Source organism: Ranitomeya variabilis, chromosome 4, assembly GCF_051348905.1.
Source record: "Ranitomeya variabilis isolate aRanVar5 chromosome 4, aRanVar5.hap1, whole genome shotgun sequence".
NCBI classification, from domain to species: domain Eukaryota; kingdom Metazoa; phylum Chordata; class Amphibia; order Anura; family Dendrobatidae; genus Ranitomeya; species Ranitomeya variabilis.
Genome location: NC_135235.1, coordinates 50874132 through 50895214, shown reverse-complemented (window position 1 = coordinate 50895214; position 21083 = coordinate 50874132). Strand labels below are relative to the sequence as shown.

The 21083-nt window shown below is 44.3% G+C and overlaps 1 protein-coding gene across 1 annotated transcript in view; it reads right to left on the bottom strand.

The window, feature by feature from the left end:
- LOC143769709 (alpha-2-macroglobulin-like protein 1) overlaps positions 1 to 21083 on the bottom strand; it is a 289826-nt gene that overhangs the window by 235506 nt on the left and 33237 nt on the right. Inside the window, exons 6-7 of the mRNA XM_077258495.1 lie at positions 2834 to 2990; positions 283 to 367 (exon numbers count right to left, since the gene is read on the bottom strand). Coding sequence (XP_077114610.1) covers positions 283 to 367; positions 2834 to 2990 — 242 coding nt within the window. The remainder of the gene's footprint in view (positions 1 to 282; positions 368 to 2833; positions 2991 to 21083) is intronic.

Genomic DNA, 21083 nt, shown 5'->3' with positions numbered 1-21083 from the left:
ACTGGGGTTGTGGAACGGAATAAACTTGGACTCATGAGCTCTCTCACTCCTTAGCTGGACTCTGTTAAAAGTTCCTTGTAATATTAGGATTATGCAGTCATTCTGACACGATATATAGTAGGAAATACACCAATCCCACAAAATATAATTATTTTATGATCTAAAAATGACCGATTTATCCTTGCTGACTCTATATATTAATGCTCTCATCACGTCTGCTAGTGACCATATTGGTAAGTATGGGGTTTGGGAGTCGTGCAGTAACATTATTGGGTTTCTTACCTGCCGCAAACTTCCAGATGAAAAGATTTGTCTGTCGTGGCAACTTCGGATGGAGCACTGATATTTACCTCGAATCTTTTTGTAACTAAATGAAATAGAAATGTCAATTGTTACAAATTCTGACTATTGTTTATAACACTTTTTCCTCAAGGCAGTACGTCATTATTAATACCGGAGTTATTACTACTTGCCAAGATATTTACAACAATGAACATAACAGACAAGCAAGGACCGATTTTAGATGTAGGTACGGCCATATGCAATACAATGACAGTGTGACACCTGATGCCTCAAACTTATGTGCTGACCCTTTATACAATGCGCCAGGTCTCATTTTTATCCACATGTGACCTTTGCGCAGCATCATTTGCTTTTTTGTTTACTTTGTTTTTCAAATGTTTATTTAAAAACTTGTGTTTTGTGTATTTATGGACAGGACAGCATTGTATTTTTTTTAGAAACTTTATTGGGTTATCCAGGCTAGTGAAAGTCATAGTTTATTCTTAAAATCCTCATACACATTAGGCAAAAATTGACAGAATCCGTTGAGATTTCGACGAGATCAGCCAACCATCTTTTGTGCATGAGGACCTCTTGACTGTCAGATTTTGTAGGGGAACATATGGATCGGGCATTTTAAAGTCCTGAAAAAAATGATAAAAAGGGAAATAAAAGATGAAAAAAAATAATGCATATGATAAATACATTAAATGAGCTATTGGTTGATATTTTGGCCAAGTATTAGATTAATGTTGGGTTGCGAGCTTATCTATTTTGGCCAAAATATCAACCATTACCTCATTTAATGTATTTATCATATGCATTATTTTTTTCACCTTTTATTGCACTTTTTATCATTTTTGAAGAATGCTGCCTGGCCCATTTTTGTTGGCTGGGTGCATGGTCTGTTCCTGTGGGGTGCATGTATATAGTGCTGATAATACTATGGGCATCATCAGCAGGCTGTGAGCCGGACACTTTGCATCGCACATACCTGTGTGACTGGCATTCTACTCAAGCCTCATTTATGTGCAGTTTTTCTATTAGGCAGCCAACTCCTCCATAATTTGGCAGGTGTGTGGGTGGCTGTTTCTATCAGTAGTTTGCACCTGTGCTGCCCCTGCCTTTATCGTGGGGGCCATTTGTCATCTGACAGGTTTTAGTAGTGCCGGAAGGAAAGTCCATCAAATTTGAATAACCTTTTTAAGTGGTTCATTCAGAAATTTCAAATTGTGGCCATGTCCTTAGTATAGGTGAATAATATCAGAATGGTGGAATTTCGGCACCCACCCTAACACTAACCCTCATCAATCTGCTGATTGATGAAGGATGGTGTTAACCCCTTAATTGCTTAAAGGCACAGCCCTATACAGTTATTAGTGGCTGTACCTGATTGTTCTGTCTCCACCATCTAATTTGTTACATATGATTATCTGTTTGCATAATTTGCCATTTTCTCAGTAGTATGAGTATACAGGAACTGATATAGTCATAACTTAATTTGTCTGTAGTGTTTGGGCTCCCTCTAGCCGTCAGAGTCATGTTCACAGTTCTATTTTCAGTTTTTTTCTATTTTCCATGTCTGATTGTCCTCCCCTTTGCAATGCATTATGGTAGCTCAGCCTTCATCTCCCTCCATTTCCTTTAATTTGCTAAACTCTGCTTTCAAGGAAAGATGCTTTCACTTCATCCCCCTTGCAATTGCCTTGCCGGTATGTCTTTATGCTTTCTGTAGTTAATTTCTGCTCTAATATTAGCCCAGCTTAGTCAGGTGTACTCCTAGTTCAGTTACTAGTCTTGTAAATGTTCATGCATAATGTACAACATGTGTAGTATGTATTTCTCCAATACCATGCACTGATTGTATGTATATAATGTTTTACAGTTTCAGCACATCAATATAATACTATGTTCAATAAAAGCACAGACTCAACCACAGTCTCCTTATTGGACTCCGGTATAGCGGTTTAGCTGCCTGTATAGCTACATATAAGCCTGGCTCATTTAGTGAGGACAGAACACTGACATTACAACTCTCTACACCTTCATCCCATTCAAGTGATCGGGACTGAGCTGGATTTAGAATAAACATCCAATTTTACACTTTATTCTGGCATAACCCAATTGATACTTTTTAAAAAAACTTTTGATCCTCTTTTTTATTTATTTATTTTATTTTTTTTCAGAAGGGGATGGGGATAGGCGGGTGGGATATCATGGCATGGAAGAAAAGCTCTCTATTTTGAAAGCTGTGTATTGACCCTGTATGGCAGCACAGTTTTGGTATTGGGCAGAACAATTGGCACTTTATGGGTTCTGAAAGACATTATATTCTTCTCTAGGTACGTTATTTATTATGGAGAATATGTGCATAATACATCATCTTACGGAGAATAGCCCAATGTCTTCTCTCCAAGTGCATCTGTATCAAACATAAAGTACATAAAAGTACAGAATTGTCCTTTAGTCGGTTTTGTGATAATTGGAAAACACGATAATTATATGTTATCCTTATTGTATTTTTTTTTTACTTATTTTCACATCACCTTACCGTATTTTTCAACTTTAAAATCTTTATTACAACCATCGGGTATGTTAATTCTATAACTTCCAAAAGTTACTTCATCTGCCAGGTGAAAGGTGAATTCAGCAAATCCTTGCTTTGTGGTCACATCCGGCCATTGTGCTATACGGTGTTTATTTGGGTCCTGCAGAAAAGAGGGAAATTATTATTATTATTACTTATAAGCTGCTTAGGACTGGATAGAAAAGAACCAGATCAGTTCAAACATTCCAGTTGATCCTATCCTGTCGCACATTGCAATGAAAAATGAAAAATATACAGATAGAATTCTTCTCTAAGTATTCTGGGACCATTTTCCCTCCTTTTCAACAGGCGGTAGGATGATCCTTCCCAAATCCTGAATGTGTGAACGTGGCCTTAGCAATGCTTTTGGCACCTAACGGGTTAACTTTAGCTAAAGAGGCATTTCGATCTCCAAGATCTTATCCCAATATGAAATCGGTGTAATAATAATAATATTAGCAAATACCTTCTGTTAGAAATATAGTATTGTGCTTCTGATTAGCTATGTCTCTTTCCTCATGTGCAGGCATGGAAGGACCTTAGGTATCCATGGTTATGACTACTAGCAACTGGTTAACTATCACTATATTAGTGGTTATAACCATGGATACCTAAGGTTCTGCAATGCCTCCACATGAGGAAAAAGACATAGCAAATCAGAAAAACTGTACTACATTTCTAATTGGAGGTACTGCATTTGCAAATATTATGATTATTACACCTGCTACATACTGGGTTAGGATCTTGGAGATGGGAATATCCCTTTCAGTCCAAGTGGGTGTTTTAACTGGAGGTGTGTATTTCTTCTCTCTGTGTTAGTTGGTGTAACACCCCCCTTAGATTTAACAAAAGTTAACTCATTAGGTACCAAATAAGTTGATTTCTAATATCTTCGCAATTGAAAGACAAAATTAAAAAAAGATGTTTTATTCCGCTCTGCAGCCACTATTACATTGTGTGTCCAGTTCATCATTAAAAATTTGGTGAAAGTTTCTCTAAAAGGCCCAGTTAATCATCAGCAGTAGAGTTCAGCAACTTTTACTTTTTTAGGATTGAGTCGGGTTTCGCGAAACCCGACTTTGTCAAAAGTCGGGTCGGGTGAAATCGGCCGATTATTGTGAAAAGTCGGGGATCCGACTGAAACACGAAACCCAATGCAAGTCAATGGGGAAGCAAAGTCGGCATTGGGTGGAGGACAGGAAAACACCTACAGTGCCCATTTTAATGCCAAAAACATAAATTTTTGTTACTTAAGCTTGTCAATCTCAATTTACCTTATAATAATAGTTAGGCATTGAAAATTGGGGATCATTTGGCTAAAGTTGTGTGTGGGGGGGGTAGGGCTGGCTCAAGTTTTTCGTGGGCCCAGGAAATGCGGACTACGTCACGGCGGTAGAGCAGGGAGAGGTAAGTATTTCAACTTTGCAAGTGCTGTGATCCTGAGCAAGCAAGGGAGGCACACTTGTTCGCATTAGCACTGGCACAGAGCCCCACAAAGTACAGCGGTGTTTGAGGGTGGGGGCGCCTCCCACTGGCATAGACACTTTTGCGTACTATGAGGGGCCCTGTGCCAGTGACATAGCCAATGAGTATGCCCCCCACCTGATGAAGGAACCTGCACTTTCATCTGCACCTTCCTCTTTGTCCCCGTGTAAGGTGGTATACTATGTGGGAAGGGGAACCAGACTTTCAGCAGGGTCAGATACTGGCTGTGTAGAGTGCAAGGGGAATGTATTGGTGTGGGTCAATGTACCAGCAGACTCACCTAGCAGTGGCTGGGCAATGGGCATGATCAGGAGGAAACACAGATATATGCCCAAAGAATAAAGTAGGCTAAATGCAGTTCAAAAGTGGTAACAGGACTAAACAGGCGGCATTGCTTTGTTCAGTGGAGGACAACTGTAATGAGTGGCAGACACAGGCTCAAATAATAAAGTGGGCCAAATAAAGTTCAAAATTGGTAAAAGGAGTAATCAGGTGGTGCTGCTTTGTTAAGTGGAGGAGAGCAACAAGCAGCGGCAGACACCGTTAGTAGGCCCAACCAAACAAGTTGGCCAAATGCAGTTTAATATGTTATACAGGCCGAAAACCTGAAGATTGAAGCTCAGCTTTGATCAGTGGAGGAGAACACCAAGGAGCGGCAGACACCATTAGTAGGGCCCAACCAAACTAGTAGGCCAAATGCAGTTTAAAATGTTATACAGGCCGAAAGCCTGAAAATTGAAGCTCAGCTGTGTTCAGTGGAGAACACCAAGCAGCGGCAGACACCGTTAGTAGGCCCAACCAAAAAAGTAGGCCAAATGCAGTTCAATATTTCATATAGGCTGAAAGCCTGAAAATTGAAGCTCTGCTTTGTTCAGTGGAGGAGAAAAGCAAGGAGCGGCAGACACCGTTAGTAGGCCCAACTAAACAAGTATGAGGAATATAGAAGTGTGGTGTCGAATTTCGTGGATTGGTGCAATGGTAACTATCTACAACTAAATGTTAAGAAAACTAAGGAGTTGGTGGCCAACTATAGCAGGATAAAGATGGAATGCTTACCGATCACTATTGCTGGTCAGGAGGTAGAGTGTTATGACCTGGTGGTTAAGGAGCAACATGTGACGAGCTCTGAAGGAGGTGGTATCTGTACTGACCGCAGTTCCTGAACCTAACACAACACTAGAAGTAGCTGTGGAATGTTCCTGTCACTCCCTAGACATCTCTTCACAGCCAGAGAACTAACTACCCCTAAAGATGGAAACAGGAAAGCTATCTTGCCTCAGAGAAAATTCCCAAAGGATAGATAGCCCCCCACAAATATTGACTGTGAGTGGAGAGGGAAATGACACACACTGTTATGACCTGGTGGTTAAGGAGTAACACAGAAATGACCTGGTGGTTAAAAGGAAACATGGACAAGCTCTGAGGAGGTGGTAACTTTTCTGACCGCAAACCCTACTCCTGACACCAACACTAGAAATAGCCGTGGGACGTTCCTGTCTCTCCCTAGACGCCTCGTCACGGCCTAAGAAGTAACTACCCCTAAAGATGGAAATAGAAAACTATCTTGCCTCAGAGAAATTCCCAAAAAGAAAGATAGCCCCCCACATATATTGACTGTGAGTGGAGAGGGAAATGACATACACAGAGATGAAAACAGATTTTAGCAAAGGAGGCCAATTTCTAATCTAGATAGACAGAAATAGGAAAGGATACTGTGCGGTCAGAATTAAAAACTAAAACTCCACGCAGAGTTTACAAAAATGATCTCCACACCGACTCACGGTGTGGAGGGGAAAATCTGCTTCCCCAGAGCTTCCAGCTAGCCTGAATATATCATAATGACAAGCTGGACAAAAGAAACATAACATGAGCTGAGAAATAAGGTCCAAAGCAAATTGACTAACAAGAACTAGCAAGAACTTATCTTTTGCTGAAATGGACAGGCTATGAGAAATATCCAGGGAGAAAACTGAATCCGACCCTGATACATTGACAGCTGGCATGAACTGAAGGCCAGAGCCAAGTTAAATAGCAAGGCTAGGAGAAACAATAAGTGAAGGCAGCTGCTACAGCAAACCTCAAGGAGCAGCAATACCACTCGAAACCACCAGAGGGAGCCCAAGGGCAGAACTCACAGAAGTACCGTTCACAACCACAGGAGGGAGCCCAAAAACAGAATTCACAACAGTACCCCCCATTGAGGAGGGGTCACCGAACCCTCACCAGAGCCCCCAGGCCGATCAGGACGAGCCAAGTGAAAAGCAAGAACCAAATCGGCAGCATGGACATCGGAGGCAACAACCCAAGATTTAATTATCCTCCTGGCCATAACCCTTCCACTTGACCAGATACTGAAGCTTCCGCCTCGAAAAACGAGAATCCAAAATCTTCTGCACCACATATTCAAACTCCCCCTCAACCAACACCGGAGCAGGAGGATCAACAGAGGGAACCATGGGCGCCACATATCTCCGCAACAAAGATCTATGGAACACATTATGAATGGAAAAGGAAGCTGGAAGGGCCAAACGAAAAGACACCGGATTGATAATTTCAGAAATCTTATAAGGACCAATAAATCGAGGCTTGAACTTAGGGGAAGAAAACCTTCATAGGAACATGACTAGAAGATAACCAAACCAAATCCCCAACACGAAGCCGGGGACCAACACACCGACGACGGTTAGCAAAACATTGAGCCTTTTCCTGAGACAATGTTAAATTGTCAACCACATGATTCCAAATCTGCTGCAACCTGTCCACCACAGAATCCACACCAGGACAGTCAGAAGGCTCAACCTGCCCCGAAGAAAAACGAGGATGAAAACCAAAGTTACAAAAGAAAGGCGAAACCAAGGTAGCAGAACTAGCCTGATTATTAAGGGCAAACTCGGCCAACGGCAAAAAGGTCACCCAATCATCCTGATCAGCAGACAAAAAGCATCTAAAATAGGTTTCCAAGGTCTGATTGGTTCGCTCCGTTTGGCCATTTGTCTGAGGATGAAATGCTAAACAAAAAGACAAATTAATGCCCATTCTAGCACAAAAGGACCGCCAAAACCTAGAAACAAACTGGGAACCTCTGTCAGACACAATATTTTCCGGAATGCCATGCAAACGAACCACATGCTGAAAAAATAATGGAACCAAATCAGAGGAGGAAGGCAATTTAGGCAAAGGTACCAAATGGACCATCTTAGAAAACCGGTCACAAACCACCCAGATGACAGAAATCTTCTGAGAAACAGGAATATCAGAAATAAAATCCATGGAAATATGCATCCAGGGCCTCTCAGGGATAGGCAAGGGCAAAAGCAACCCACTGGCACGGGAAAAGCATGACTTGGCCCGAGCACAAATCCCACAGGACTGCACAAAAGAACGCACATCCCGTGACAAGGAAGGCCACCAAAAGGACCTAGCCACCAGATCTCTGGTACCAAAAATCCCAGGATGACCAGCCAACACCGAGCAATGAACCTCAGAAATTACCTTACTAGTCCATCTATCTGGAACAAACAGCTTCCCCACTGGACAGCGGTCAGGTTTATCTGCCTGAAACTCCTGAAGCACCCGCCGTAAATCAGGGGAGATAGCAGAAAGAATCACCCTCTCCTTGAGAATACCAGCCGGCTCAAGGACTCCCGGAGAATCAGGCAAAAAACTCCTAGAAAGGGCATCAGCCTTCACATTCTTAGATCCCGGAAGATACGAGACCACAAAATTAAAGCGGGAGAAAAACAGAGACCATCGAGCCTGTCTAGGATTCAACCGCTTGGCAGACTCGAGGTAAATCAAATTCTTATGATCGGTCAAGACCACAACACGATGCTTTGCTCCCTCAAGCCAATGTCGCCACTCCTCAAATGCCCACTTCATAGCCAACAACTCCCGATTGCCGACATCATAATTACGCTCAGCAGGCGAAAACTTTCTAGAGAAGAAAGCACATGGTTTCATCAAAGGGCCATCAGAACTTCTTTGAGACAAAACAGCCCCTGCCCCAATCTCAGAAGCGTCAACCTCAACCTGAAAAGGGAGAGAAACATCTGGCTGACACAACACAGGGGCAGAAGTAAAACGACGTTTAAGCTCCTGAAAGGCCTCAACAGCCGCAGAGGACCAATTCACCACATCAGCGCCTTTCTTCGTCAAATTGGTAAGGGGCTTAACCACACTGGAAAAATTAGCAATGAACGGCGATAAAAATTAGCAAAGCCCAAAAATTTTTGAAGACTCTTCACAGATGTGGGTTGAGTCCAATTATGAATGGACTGGACCTTAACAGGGTCCATTTCAGTAGCCGAGGGAGAAAAAATGAAACCCAAAAAAGAAACCTTCTGAACTCCAAAGAGGCACTTAGACCCCTTCACAAACAACGCATTAGCACGAAGGACCTGAAAAACCATCCTGACCTGCTTCACATGGGACTCCCAGTCATCGAAAAAAAACAAAATATCATCCAAATATACAATCATGAATTTATCCAGATAATTCCGGAAGATATCATGCATAAAGGACTGAAACACAGATGGAGCATTAGAGAGCCCGAATGGCATCACAAGTTATTCAAAATGGCCTTCAGGCGTATTAAATGCTGTTTTCCATTCTTCACCCTGTTTAATGCGAACAAGATTAAACGCCCCTCGAAGGTCAATCTTGGTAAACCAACTAGCCTCCTTAATCCGAGCAAACAAATCAGAAAGCAAAGGTAAAGGGTATTGGAATTTGACCGTGATCTTATTGAGAAGGAGATAATCTAGACAGGGTCTCAGGGAGCCATCCTTCTTGGCAACAAAAAAGAACCCTGCTCCCAACGGTGACGAAGACGGGCGAATATGCCCCTTCTCCAAAGACTCCTTTACATAACTCCGCATAGCGGCATGCTCTGGCACAGACAGATTGAAAAGTCGGCCCTTAAGGAACTTACAGCCAGGAATCAAATTAATAGCACAATCACAGTCCCTATGAGGAGGCAGGGAACTGGACTTGGGCTCTTCAAATATATCCTGGAAATCCGACAAAAACTCAGGAACTTCAGAAGAAGGGGGAGAGGAAATCGACATTAAAGGAACATCACTATGTATACCTTGACAACCCCAACTAGTCACAGACATAGATTTCCAATCCAGCACTGGATTATGCACCTGTAACAATGGAAAACCCAGCACAACAACATCATGCAAATTATGCAACTCCAAAAAGCGAATATTTTCCTGATGTGCTGGAGCCATGTACATGGTCAACTGTGTCCAGTACTGAGGTTTATTCTTGGCCAATGGCGTAGCATCAATCCCCCTTAAGGGAATAGGGCTCCCCAAAGGCTCCAAGCAAAAGCACAACGTTTGGCAAATTCTAAGTCCATTAAGTTCAGGGCATCTCCTGAATCCACAAATGCCATAACAGAAAAGGAAGACAATGAGCAAATCAGAGTAACAGACAAGAGAAATTTAGGCTGTACAGTACTAATGGTAACAGACCTAGCGACCCTCTCAGTACGCTTCGGACAGTCAGAAATAGCATGAGTAGAGTCACCACAGTAGAAACACAGCCTATTCTGATGTCTAAATTTCTGCCGTTCTGCTCTAGTCAAAATCCTATCACATTGCATAGGCTCAGGACTCTGTTCAGAGGACACTGCCATATGGTGCACCACCTTGCGCTCGCGCAAGCGTCGATCAATCTGAATGGCCAAAGACATTGATTCGTTCAAACCAGCAGGCGTGGGGAACCCCACCATAACATCTTTAAGGGCTTCAGAAAGACCCTTTCTGAAAATTGCCGCCAGGGCATACTCATTCCATTTTGTGAGCACAGACCACTTTCTAAACTTCTGGCAATATACTTCTGCTGCTTCCTGACCCTGACACAGAGCCAGCAAGGTCTTTTCTGCCTGGTCCACAGAATTATGTTCGTCATACAGCAATCCGAGCGCCTGAAAAAATGCGTCCACATTAAGTAATGCAGGATTTCCTGGCTCAAGGGAGAATGCCCAGTCCTACGGGTCGCCACGCAGCAGAGAAATGACAATCTTCACCTGCTGAATGGGGTCACCAGAGGAACGGGGTCTCAGAGCAAAAAACAATCTGCAATTATTTTTAAAATTCAAAAATTTAGATCTATCCCCGGCAAACAAATCAGGAATAGGAATTCTAGGTTTTAAAACTGGAGTCTGGACAACATAATCTTGGATACTCTGTACCCTTGCAGCGAGTTGATCCACCCGCAAGGACAGACCCTGAACTTCCATGTCAGCACCAGAATCCTGAACCACCCAAAGATTAAGGGGAAAAAAAAGACAAAACAAACTGCAAAGGAAAAAATAAATGACTCAGAACTTTCTTTTCCCTCTTTTGAGATGCATTTAACACATTGTGGGCCAGCTGTACTGTTATGACCTGGTGGTTAAGGAGTAACACAGAAATGACCTGGTGGTTAAAAGGAAACATGGACAAGCTCTGAGGAGGTGGTAACTTTTCTGACCGCAAACCCTACTCCTGACACCAACACTAGAAATAGCCGTGGGACGTTCCTGTCTCTCCCTAGACGCCTCGTCACGGCCTAAGAAGTAACTACCCCTAAAGATGGAAATAGAAAACTATCTTGCCTCAGAGAAATTCCCAAAAAGAAAGATAGCCCCCCACATATATTGACTGTGAGTGGAGAGGGAAATGACATACACAGAGATGAAAACAGATTTTAGCAAAGGAGGCCAATTTCTAATCTAGATAGACAGAAATAGGAAAGGATACTGTGCGGTCAGAATTAAAAACTAAAACTCCACGCAGAGTTTACAAAAATGATCTCCACACCGACTCACGGTGTGGAGGGGAAAATCTGCTTCCCCAGAGCTTCCAGCTAGCCTGAATATATCATAATGACAAGCTGGACAAAAGAAACATAACATGAGCTGAGAAATAAGGTCCAAAGCAAATTGACTAACAAGAACTAGCAAGAACTTATCTTTTGCTGAAATGGACAGGCCATGAGAAATATCCAGGGAGAAAACTGAATCCGACCCTGATACATTGACAGCTGGCATGAACTGAAGGCCAGAGCCAAGTTAAATAGCAAGGCTAGGAGAAACAATAAGTGAAGGCAGCTGCTACAGCAAACCTCAAGGAGCAGCGATACCACTCAAAACCACCAGAGGGAGCCCAAGGGCAGAACTCACAGAAGTACCATTCACAACCACAGGAGGGAGCCCAAAAATGGAATTCACAACAATACACAGAATGAAACCAGGATTTAGCAAAGGAGGCCACTTCTAACTAGATAGACAGAACAGGAAAGAATACTGTGCGGTCAGTATTAAAAGCTAGAAAAATCCACCACAGAGTTTACAAAAAATCTCTACACCTGACTAACGGTGTGGAGGGCAAATCTGCTTCCCCAGAGCTACCAGCTTAACTGAATATATAATACTGACAAGCTGGACTAAAGAAAACATAAAATGAGCTGAACGATTAAGTCCACAGCAAGTGGACAACAAATGAACAAGCAAGGACTTATCTTTGCTGAACTGGACAGACTATCAGGGAAATCCAAGGAGAGATCTGAATCCAACCAAGAAACATTGACAACAGGGACCCTGTGCCAGTACCGTCGCCCAAGAGTGGGCACACCCACCTGTCCATGCAAACGGCACTCGCACGGGTGCTTGCACCAAGTTGTGACCATGGCCCTGTGGGGGGAGTCAACCCATTTAGGGAGGTATATAAATGGCCTATGGTGGACATTCGGCACCTGCAAATGGCGAAATTGGAGCAGTCAGTAAGAGGATGCCAAAAACAAGAAATTTTTCTGGCAAGCTACGTTTCAGCAGGGGAAGGTGGGGCAAAATAATTTGAAATCCCTGATTGGTTCATTTTAATGAAGGTTAGATCATCAACATTTTGGGGAGCCAGACGAGTCCTTTTTTCGGTCAGTATTGTACCAGCAGCACTGAATACTCTTTCTGATAGCACATTAGCAGCTGGGCAAGTGAGCTCCTGTAATGCATATTCTTCCAATTCAGGCCAGGTGTCTACTTTAGATGCCCAGTAATCAAAGGGGAATGACGGGTGAGGGAGAACATCAATAAGGGAGGAAAAATAGTTCGTAACCATACTGGACAAATGTTGTCTCCTGTCACTTTGAATTGAAGCATCAGTACCTGTCGTGTCTGCGGTCATTGCAAAATCACTCCACAACCTGGTCATAAAACCCCTCTGTCCAACGCCACTTCTGATTTGTGCACCTCTAACACCTCTGCCATGTTGCCCCCTGCATGTCATGTGAGAACCATCGCCGCCGCTGTGTGCTGGGAATGCCTGAACCAAACGGTCTACAAGAGTTGCTTGTTTGGTAGCCAATATTTGCTCAAGGTTCTCACGTGGCATGATATTTCGCAATTTCCCTTTATAGCTTGGATCCAGGAGGCAGGCCAACCAGTAATCGTCATCGGTCATCATTTTGATAATGCGGGGGTCCCTTTTTAGGATACTCAAGGCATAATCAGCCATGTGGGCCAATGTTCCAGGTGTCAATTCACTGCTTGTGCTGGGTTGAGGAGCACTTTCTGGCAAATCAACATCAGTTGTTTCCCGCAAAAACCCTGTACCTGACTTTGCAACGCCACCAGTTTCTATTGCCCCCTGAGAAGCTTCCTCCTCCCATAAATATTTATCCCCATCATCCTCCTCCTCCTCCTCCTCTTCGCCTGCCACCTTGTCCAGGAGAGTTACCTGAGCTTACAATGGCTGACTGTCATCAAGGCTTCCCTCCTCCTCGGCTGCAGATGCCTGCTCCTTAATGTACGTCAAACTTTGCATCAGCAGACGCATTAGTGGGATGCTCATGCTTATGATGGCGTCGTCTGCACTTACCAGCCATGTGCATTCCTCAAAACACTGAAGGAATTGACAGAGGTCTTGTAGCTTCAACCACTGCACACCAGACAACTCCATGTCTGCCATCCAAGTGCCTGCCCGTGTATGTGTATCCTCCCACAAATACATTACAGCACGCCTCTGTTCGTACAGCCTCTGGAGCATGTGCAGTGTGGAGTTCCACCTTGTTGCAAAGTTGATTATTAGGTGGTGCTGGGAAGCTTCAACGATCGCTGATGGTTCTGCATATGGCTGGAGTGTACGGGTGACTGGCGGATGTGCGAGCAAAGTCTTTGCAACTTCTGGAGCAGGGCTGGTAACCCCGGATAACTTTTCAGGAAGCACTGCACCACCAGGTTCAAGGTGTGAGCCAGGCAAGGTATGTGTTTCAGTTCTGAAAGGGCTATGGCAGCCATAAAATTACTTCCGATATCACTGACTACCATGCCTGCCTCAAGATGTACACTGCCCAGCCATGACTGAGTTTCTTGCTGCAAGAACTTGGCCAGAACTTCCGCGGTGTGTCTGTTGTCACCCAAACACTTCATTTCCAACACAGCCTGCTGACGCTTATCACTAGCTGTTCCATAATGGGAGACCTCGTGTGCAACACTGGCAGCTGCAGATGGAGTGGTAGGGTGACTGCGCTCTGTGGACGAGCTTTTGCTCTGGAGTTGGAGGAGGAGGAGGGTTGTCGAACGCCTACTGCAAACTGTTTCCTAAACCTTAGGCTAGGCAGAACTGTCCCACTATGGCTGTCCCCTGTGGACCCTGCATCCATCACATTAACCCAGTGCGCCGTGATGGACACGTAACGTCCCTGACCATGCCTACTGGTCCATGCATCTGTTGTGAGGTGCACCTTTCTACTGACTGATTGCCTGAGTGCATGGACAATGCGGTCTTTGACATGCTGGCGGAGGGCTGGGATGGCTTTTCTCGCAAAGAAGTGTCGACTGGGTAGGTCATAGCGTGGTTCTGCGTAGGCCATCAGGGCTTTGAAAGCTTCGCTTTCAACCAACCAGTAGGGCATCATTTATACGAGATTAGTCTAGCAATGTGGGCGTTCAAACCCTGTGTACGCGGATGAGATAGTGAGTACTTTCTTTTCCTAACGAGAGTCTCTTGTAGTGTGAGCTGGACTTGAGAGGTGCATATGGTGGATCAATCGGTGGTGGTGGACATGGCGGATTGAGAGAGGGTTGGTGATGGTATTCTCGATGTTGACCTACATACAGTGTTTCCTACCAAAAACCTTGTGATTCCCTGACTGCTTTGGCCTTGCGACGATACCTCCACATTTTCTGCTGGTGGTGTCCTAAGTGGTAGGCTTACAGTGAGGGAAGCAATGTAGCGTTGCTGACTACCTTCATTCTGAGCAGTTGCACTAACGGTACGGGACGTTTGGTAGTTAGTCCAGGCTTGCAACTGCAAGCTGGTTAAATTTCTACGCATGCACATTATATTTACATTTTTGACATTCTGCCCTCTGCTAAAGGTCTTTGAGCATTTCTTACAGATAACTTTGCACTGATCATTCGGATCTTGGTTAAAAAATTGCCACACTGCACTCTTCCTACTATCGAATACCTTTTCAGGCATTGCATGCTGTGCTACTTTCACCGGATGGTCACGCTGTCCTAAAACTGGTTTTGTTTTCGACACACGTTTTTGACCTGATACGGGCCTGCCAGATGAAAGCTGTTGCGATGTTGATGCCTGCTGCAGCTCATCCTCCTCCGCTTCAGAGCTACTGTCAGATGCACTCTGTTCCCCCAATGGCTGCCAATCTGGGTCTACAACTGGGTCATCTATCACCTCCTCTTCAATATCCTGTGCACCTTCCTCTGAGTCACCGTGTAAGGTGCTATAGCGTTCGGGACGTGGCACGATAGTCTCATCAGGGTCAGATTCTGGCTGAGTACACTGCGAGGGCAATGTTGTGATCTGAGTCAATGGAACAGCATAAAAATCTAGCTGTGGCTATGCATCTGTGCACTCCGTGTCCGATTCATCTTGTAATGGGCTGTGAACTATTTCCCTTTCTAACCCTGGCACGGTATGTGTAAAGAGCTCCATGGAGTAAACTGTAGTGTCACCTGCCGCATCCTTCAATTTTGCTTTTGGTGAAGGACACAAGGAAGTGACTTATAATAATAATAATCTTTATTTTTATATAGCGCTAACATATTCAGCAGTGCTTTACAGACATTACAGGCATTTACAGACTTGTTCCTGACCGTGAGCATCCACTGACGACTCTCTGCTTTTAAATTTGGAACTTTCGGAAGAGGAGGCGAAACAGCTAGAGGCTGAGTCAGCAAGGAAAGCCAAAACTTTTTCCTGCTGCTCCGGCTTTAAAAGCGGTTTTCCTACTCCCAGAAAAGGGAGCCTTCGAGGCCTTGTGTAGCCAGACGATGACGCTGGCTCAACAACTCGAGCCTTAGGTGCTATTTTGCTTTTCCCACTACCACCAGATGCTGCTCCACCACCACCATCATTACCAGCTGGCAATGACCGCCCACGGCCTCTTCCACCAGACTTCCTCATTTTTGGGAAAGTGTAAACAAACTATCAACCGCTATATGGTACTGTAAAGCAAGGTAGAAGGTGTATTTAAACTTGTTGAGAATTTAACTCTCCCTTTTTATGTGTGCGAGACTGCTGCAAAAATCAGGCTCACTGTATTGCACTACACAGTATAAGTGGCAGAAAGTGGCTGGCAGATATACGCCAAACAGAACTGACCCAGATGCACTTAGTGGCAATATAAATCTCCCTTTTTATGTGTGGGAGACTGCGGCAAAAATAAGGTCCACTGTATTACACTACACAGTATAAGTGGCAGAACGTGGCTGGCAGATATACGCCAAACAGAACTGACGCAGATGCACTTAGTGGCAATATAAATCTCCCTTTTTATGTGTGGTAGACTGCTGCAAAAAAAAACAGGCCCACTGTATTACACTACACAGTATAAGTGGCAGAAAGTGGCTGGAAGACATATAAAAAAAGGGGACTGTACTACAATAGCAATCTCCCTACAATGATCTCAGGAGTCAGGACAAGTATGGCAGCCAGCAATAAAAATGTCTGCTGCACACAAAAGAGGGGACAAATAAACAATAGAACTGTGCAGAAAGGAGCAACAGGACTTTTACTTTTAAAAAAGCAGTTGGTTTGCACAGCGGCGTACACACAGCAATGCAGCTATCAGGGAGCCTTATAAGCTACAGAGCTGATGCACAGAAATCCCTGCTTCTGACGAAGCTGCCACCAACCTCTCCCTATGCTCAGATCGGCAGAAGTAAGATGGCGGTCGGCGTGCAAGCCTCTTTATAGCCCCTGTGATGCCGCAGAAGGCAAGCCAATCACTGTCATGCCCTTCTCTAAGATGGTGGGGACCGAGATCTATGTCATCACGCTGCCCACACTCTGCGTCCACCTTCATTGGCTGAGAAATGGCGCTGAAAGCGTCATAAGAAACGCGACTTTGGCTCGAAGATCGCCGACAGCATGGCCAATCCCACACTGGGATTGGGTCGGGTTTCACGAAACCCGACTTTGCCAAAAGTCGGCGATTTTTGAAATTGTCTGATCCGTTTCGCTCAACCCTAATCAGCAGAGGTTTTTTTGTCACTTTATTTTTCTTACTTTTTACTTGTGGTTTTTGCTGATTTGTTTTCTGACAAATTCATCAAATGACAATTAATGAAATGCAAGGCCCCAAAATTCCCTTTTTTACTGTCTTTAACTGACTTTACAACATTTGGCAAAATGTTCCAAAAATTTGTCAAAAAAACTCAGTTAGGGAAGATTGGAGTGGAGTATAAGGGGTATTGTGACTCGTTAGAGGGTTGATTGTGACTTGTAGGATTGCTACTTCCAACAGGTGGCGCTATATAGTTAAGTCCTCTTTTTCTCAGAAGATGCAATTTGCATATTTAATTTCCCAGAGGAGCATTGTACGGCAAATAAGCCTCCTTACCTAGGCAAGCCAGAGATGGTATGTCACTCTCCATAAGGAGAAACGATACCGCTTAGGCCCCAGTCCAGAGCCTCTCACCTAGCCAAATCAGTTCTCTTGCTTCGCACTGACAAGGGCCAACAGCCCGAAACACCGTTTCTGCAAATTGAGATACTGATTTGGCTTTTATCCTAAGTCATATTGCACGACTCGTTAGAGGGTTGATTGTGACTTGTAGGATCGCTACTTCCAACAGATGACGCTATAGAGTTCAGTCCTCTTTTTCTCAGAAGAGGCAATTTGCATATTTAATTTCCCAGAGGAGCATTGTATGGCAAATAAGCCTCCTTACCTAGACAAGCCAGAGATGGTATGTCACTCTCCATAAGGAGAAACGATACCCCTTAGACCCCAGTCCAGAGCCTCTCACCTACCAAATCAGTTCTCATGCTTTGCACTGACGAGGGCCAACAGCCCCAAACACCGTGTCTGCGAATTGAGATACTGATTTGGCTCTTATCCTAAGTCATATTGCACGACTCGTTAGAGGGTTGATTGTGACTTGTAGGATCGCTACTTTCAACAGGTGGTGCTATAGAGTTAAGTCCTCTTTTTCTCAGAAGAGGCAATTTGCATATTTAATTTCCCAGAGGAGCATTGTACGGCAAATAAGCCTCCTTATCTAGACAAGCCAGAGATGGTATGTCACTCCCATAAGGAGAAACGATACCCCTTAGACCCCAGTCCAGAGCCTCTCACCTAGCCAAATCAGTTCTCATGCTTCGCACTGACGAGGGCCAACAGCCCGAAACACCGTGTCTGCAAATTGAGATACTGATTTGGCTTTTATCCTAAGTCATATTGCACAACTCGTTAGAGGGTTGATTGTGACTTGTAGGATCGCTACTTCCAACAGGTGGCGCTATAGAGTTAAGTCCTCTTTTTCTCAGAAGAGGCAATTTGCATATTTAATTTCCCAGAAGAGCATTGTACGGCAAATAAGCCTCCTTACCTAGACAAGCCAGAGATTGTATGTCACTCTCCATAAGGAGAAACAATACCCCTTAGACCCCAGTCCAGAGCCTCTTGGAGCGCCCCCAGACCCAGGGCCACAGAGCACTTGGTATTGGGTCTCTCTTCTGCGGTTCTGGCGATGTCACGGTGGCTAGACCCCGGTGTGTGACCCTGCTGGGAGGCATCCAATTAAAGATGTAGGTGTGACGCCCGGGAGACCGAAGTACCCAGCACCAGATCAATGAGGTCCGTCTCTTGAGGGGGATGTCACTAGTGGCTTGACCCGGTGCCATGGCCTCAGGCGATGCACAGTGTAAGGGATATCATGAAGGAACAGACACTTACTTGATTAGCAGCAGGTCCTCTCAGCTGTGATGACCCCGATCCTGGATCGACGGCTATTGTCCAAATGAAAGACTGAGGCGCTGAAACGTTTAACCAATTTACTTCAACAAAAAGGAATTTGCCACCAATACTGTCACCGGAGTCTGTATAAGAACCCTGAATTACTTTGACCCTGTCAGGATTTCCACCTCTTATTATGCGCAGTTTCTGTATGGCCCTGCTGCTGTTTGTGAATTGGCTGCCGACCCAATCTGTCTCTTCTGTACTCTGGTTCGACAGACAACCCGAGTCCTTTTTGTCGGCTTACCCCCTCTGGGAGTACCGCTGAAATCTGTGTCTGTTGCTGCGTCTTACCCTGGTGAAGCTGATATCACCTCACTTCCTTCCGGTTGCTGTATTATATATAATGAATATAGCCAGGGATCTGGTATCCGTCTCTGCGCCTGTTCTGGGTAGAGGTTATTGCTACCCGATTCTCACAATGTCCTTTTTCTCTATTCCTCTTTTCCTACTATGGGTATTACGGGCCTATAATCCGTCATAGGGCTGTTAGGAGTTCAGTTATACGACCTCTCACTTTCAGCTCCTCAACCCAACTGCCAATCTTTTTCTCAGACCAGAATAGATCAAGGGGAGTCTCTGGAGCTCCCCCTTCTGGCCGGAGATGGTAGCGCAGTCATGCTATTCTAGTATTTGTATTTGGTGTCAATAACTATTTTTGTGGCAAATACCCCTAGGGGCGCCACATCCCCCCTTAGTTAAGAACAGTACTCCGGGACTGTGGGACGATAACACTTTGAAATAACAGTTGATATGTACAGAGTCTTAAAAATGAAAAGTTACAAAAACCACTCAAAGAAACAAAAAAAATGGAATTCTGTAAAAAGTCACTTCAAATAGCATCCATTAATACAGTTCTATTCTTGAAGGTACTAATAAGCAAAGTTCACAAAGCAGTTTTTCCGGAGCTTTGATTTAGTGTTCCTTGGCTGATAAAAAGTTCAGGAATATGTAAGAAGTTCATACAGGTAAGTCTCTGTAGGTACTGGGCTTAAACGTTACAGAACGATAACGATGACTATAGTCTTATAGTTGGTAATCCGCATACCTGGCCGGTAATTGACCCTGGGTACTACGCTGGGATCTACGTAATAGCGGTGTCTCTTTATGTGGTGTACTTCTGTCTACGGCGGATATAGTATCTGCCCTCTCTGCTAAAGATAATTCCACCACTATGGGGTTGGCAAGTCCACCGTGAATGGGATCACTCTGATCAGGAATCTGTTCTTCCTGACCTGGAACCTCTTGTAGTACGGGGTCAGCCTCTTCCTGTCTTGGGACTTCTAATATTGGGTTCGGTGTTGGATAAAAGGCCACCATGGGAACCACTACTGCACCATGGTATGTTAGTAGGGTTTTGGGAAAGTCTCCTATACAGGTGTGATACATTTCCTCCTCTTTTTCCTTTACTGGTTGAACCTGTATAGGTTGAATAACTTCTGATTCTGGCTGGACAACTTCTGGCTCTTTCAACGTTTCCAGACATAATTTAAGATTGTCTCTTGACACTAGTACAGATGTTAAACCTCCGTTTTTGCTAATGAGACACATTTTAGGATTATCCATTCTTGTTGGTAAAACTGTGTAGGGTACGGCTTCCCATTGATTATCCAGTTTATTGGTTCGACGATTCCTCTTGAGTACTTGGTCACCCGGTCTTAATGGAGTTGCTAGAGCATTCTAGTTGAAAGTTCGCTCTTGTCTTTCTCTGGTTTGCTGGAGGCTTCTTTCCACACTCTCTTGCACTTGGCGATACTGCTTTTGCCGTACGACATCCCAATTGGAGTCTTGAACTTCTGCGTCTGGTTTCAGAATTCCCATTTCTAGATCGATTGGTAATTGGCCGGGTCTTGCACTCATAAGATAAGCTGGGGTGCAGTTGGTAGAGCTCACCGGGACATGATTATACAGATCCACCAAGTCAGGCAATTTCTCTGGCCATTTATTCCTTTCAGTTTCAGGTAAAGTCTTTAGTAGGTCTATCACAATATGGTTCATCTTCTCACATAAGCCGTTTGTTTGCGGATGATAGGCCGTCGTCCGGATCTTTTTGCAACCATACATATTACAGAATTTTCTGAAGATCTCTGATTCAAAGGCTGTACCCTGGTCAGTGAGAACCTGTTCCGAATATCCATGGGGTCTACAAAAGTACGTTTGGAACGCTTTGGCTGCTGTTTTTGCAGTCAGATCTTTTACAGGTACTACTACCAAGAAGCGCGAATAATGGTCCACGATGGTCAAGGCATAGATGTAACCGGACCGGCTCGGTGTCAACTGCACGTGGTCCATGGCTACCAGTTCAAGTGGTTGTTTGGTGATTATGGGCTGCAGTGGTGCTCTTTGGCTCTTTTGATCGTTCCTTCTGAGGTTGCACGGGCCACAGTTTCTACACCACTGTTCGATTGATTTTCTCATCCCATCCCAATAAAATCTTTCTCTCAGAAGTACTTCTAGCTTTTTCCAACCAAAG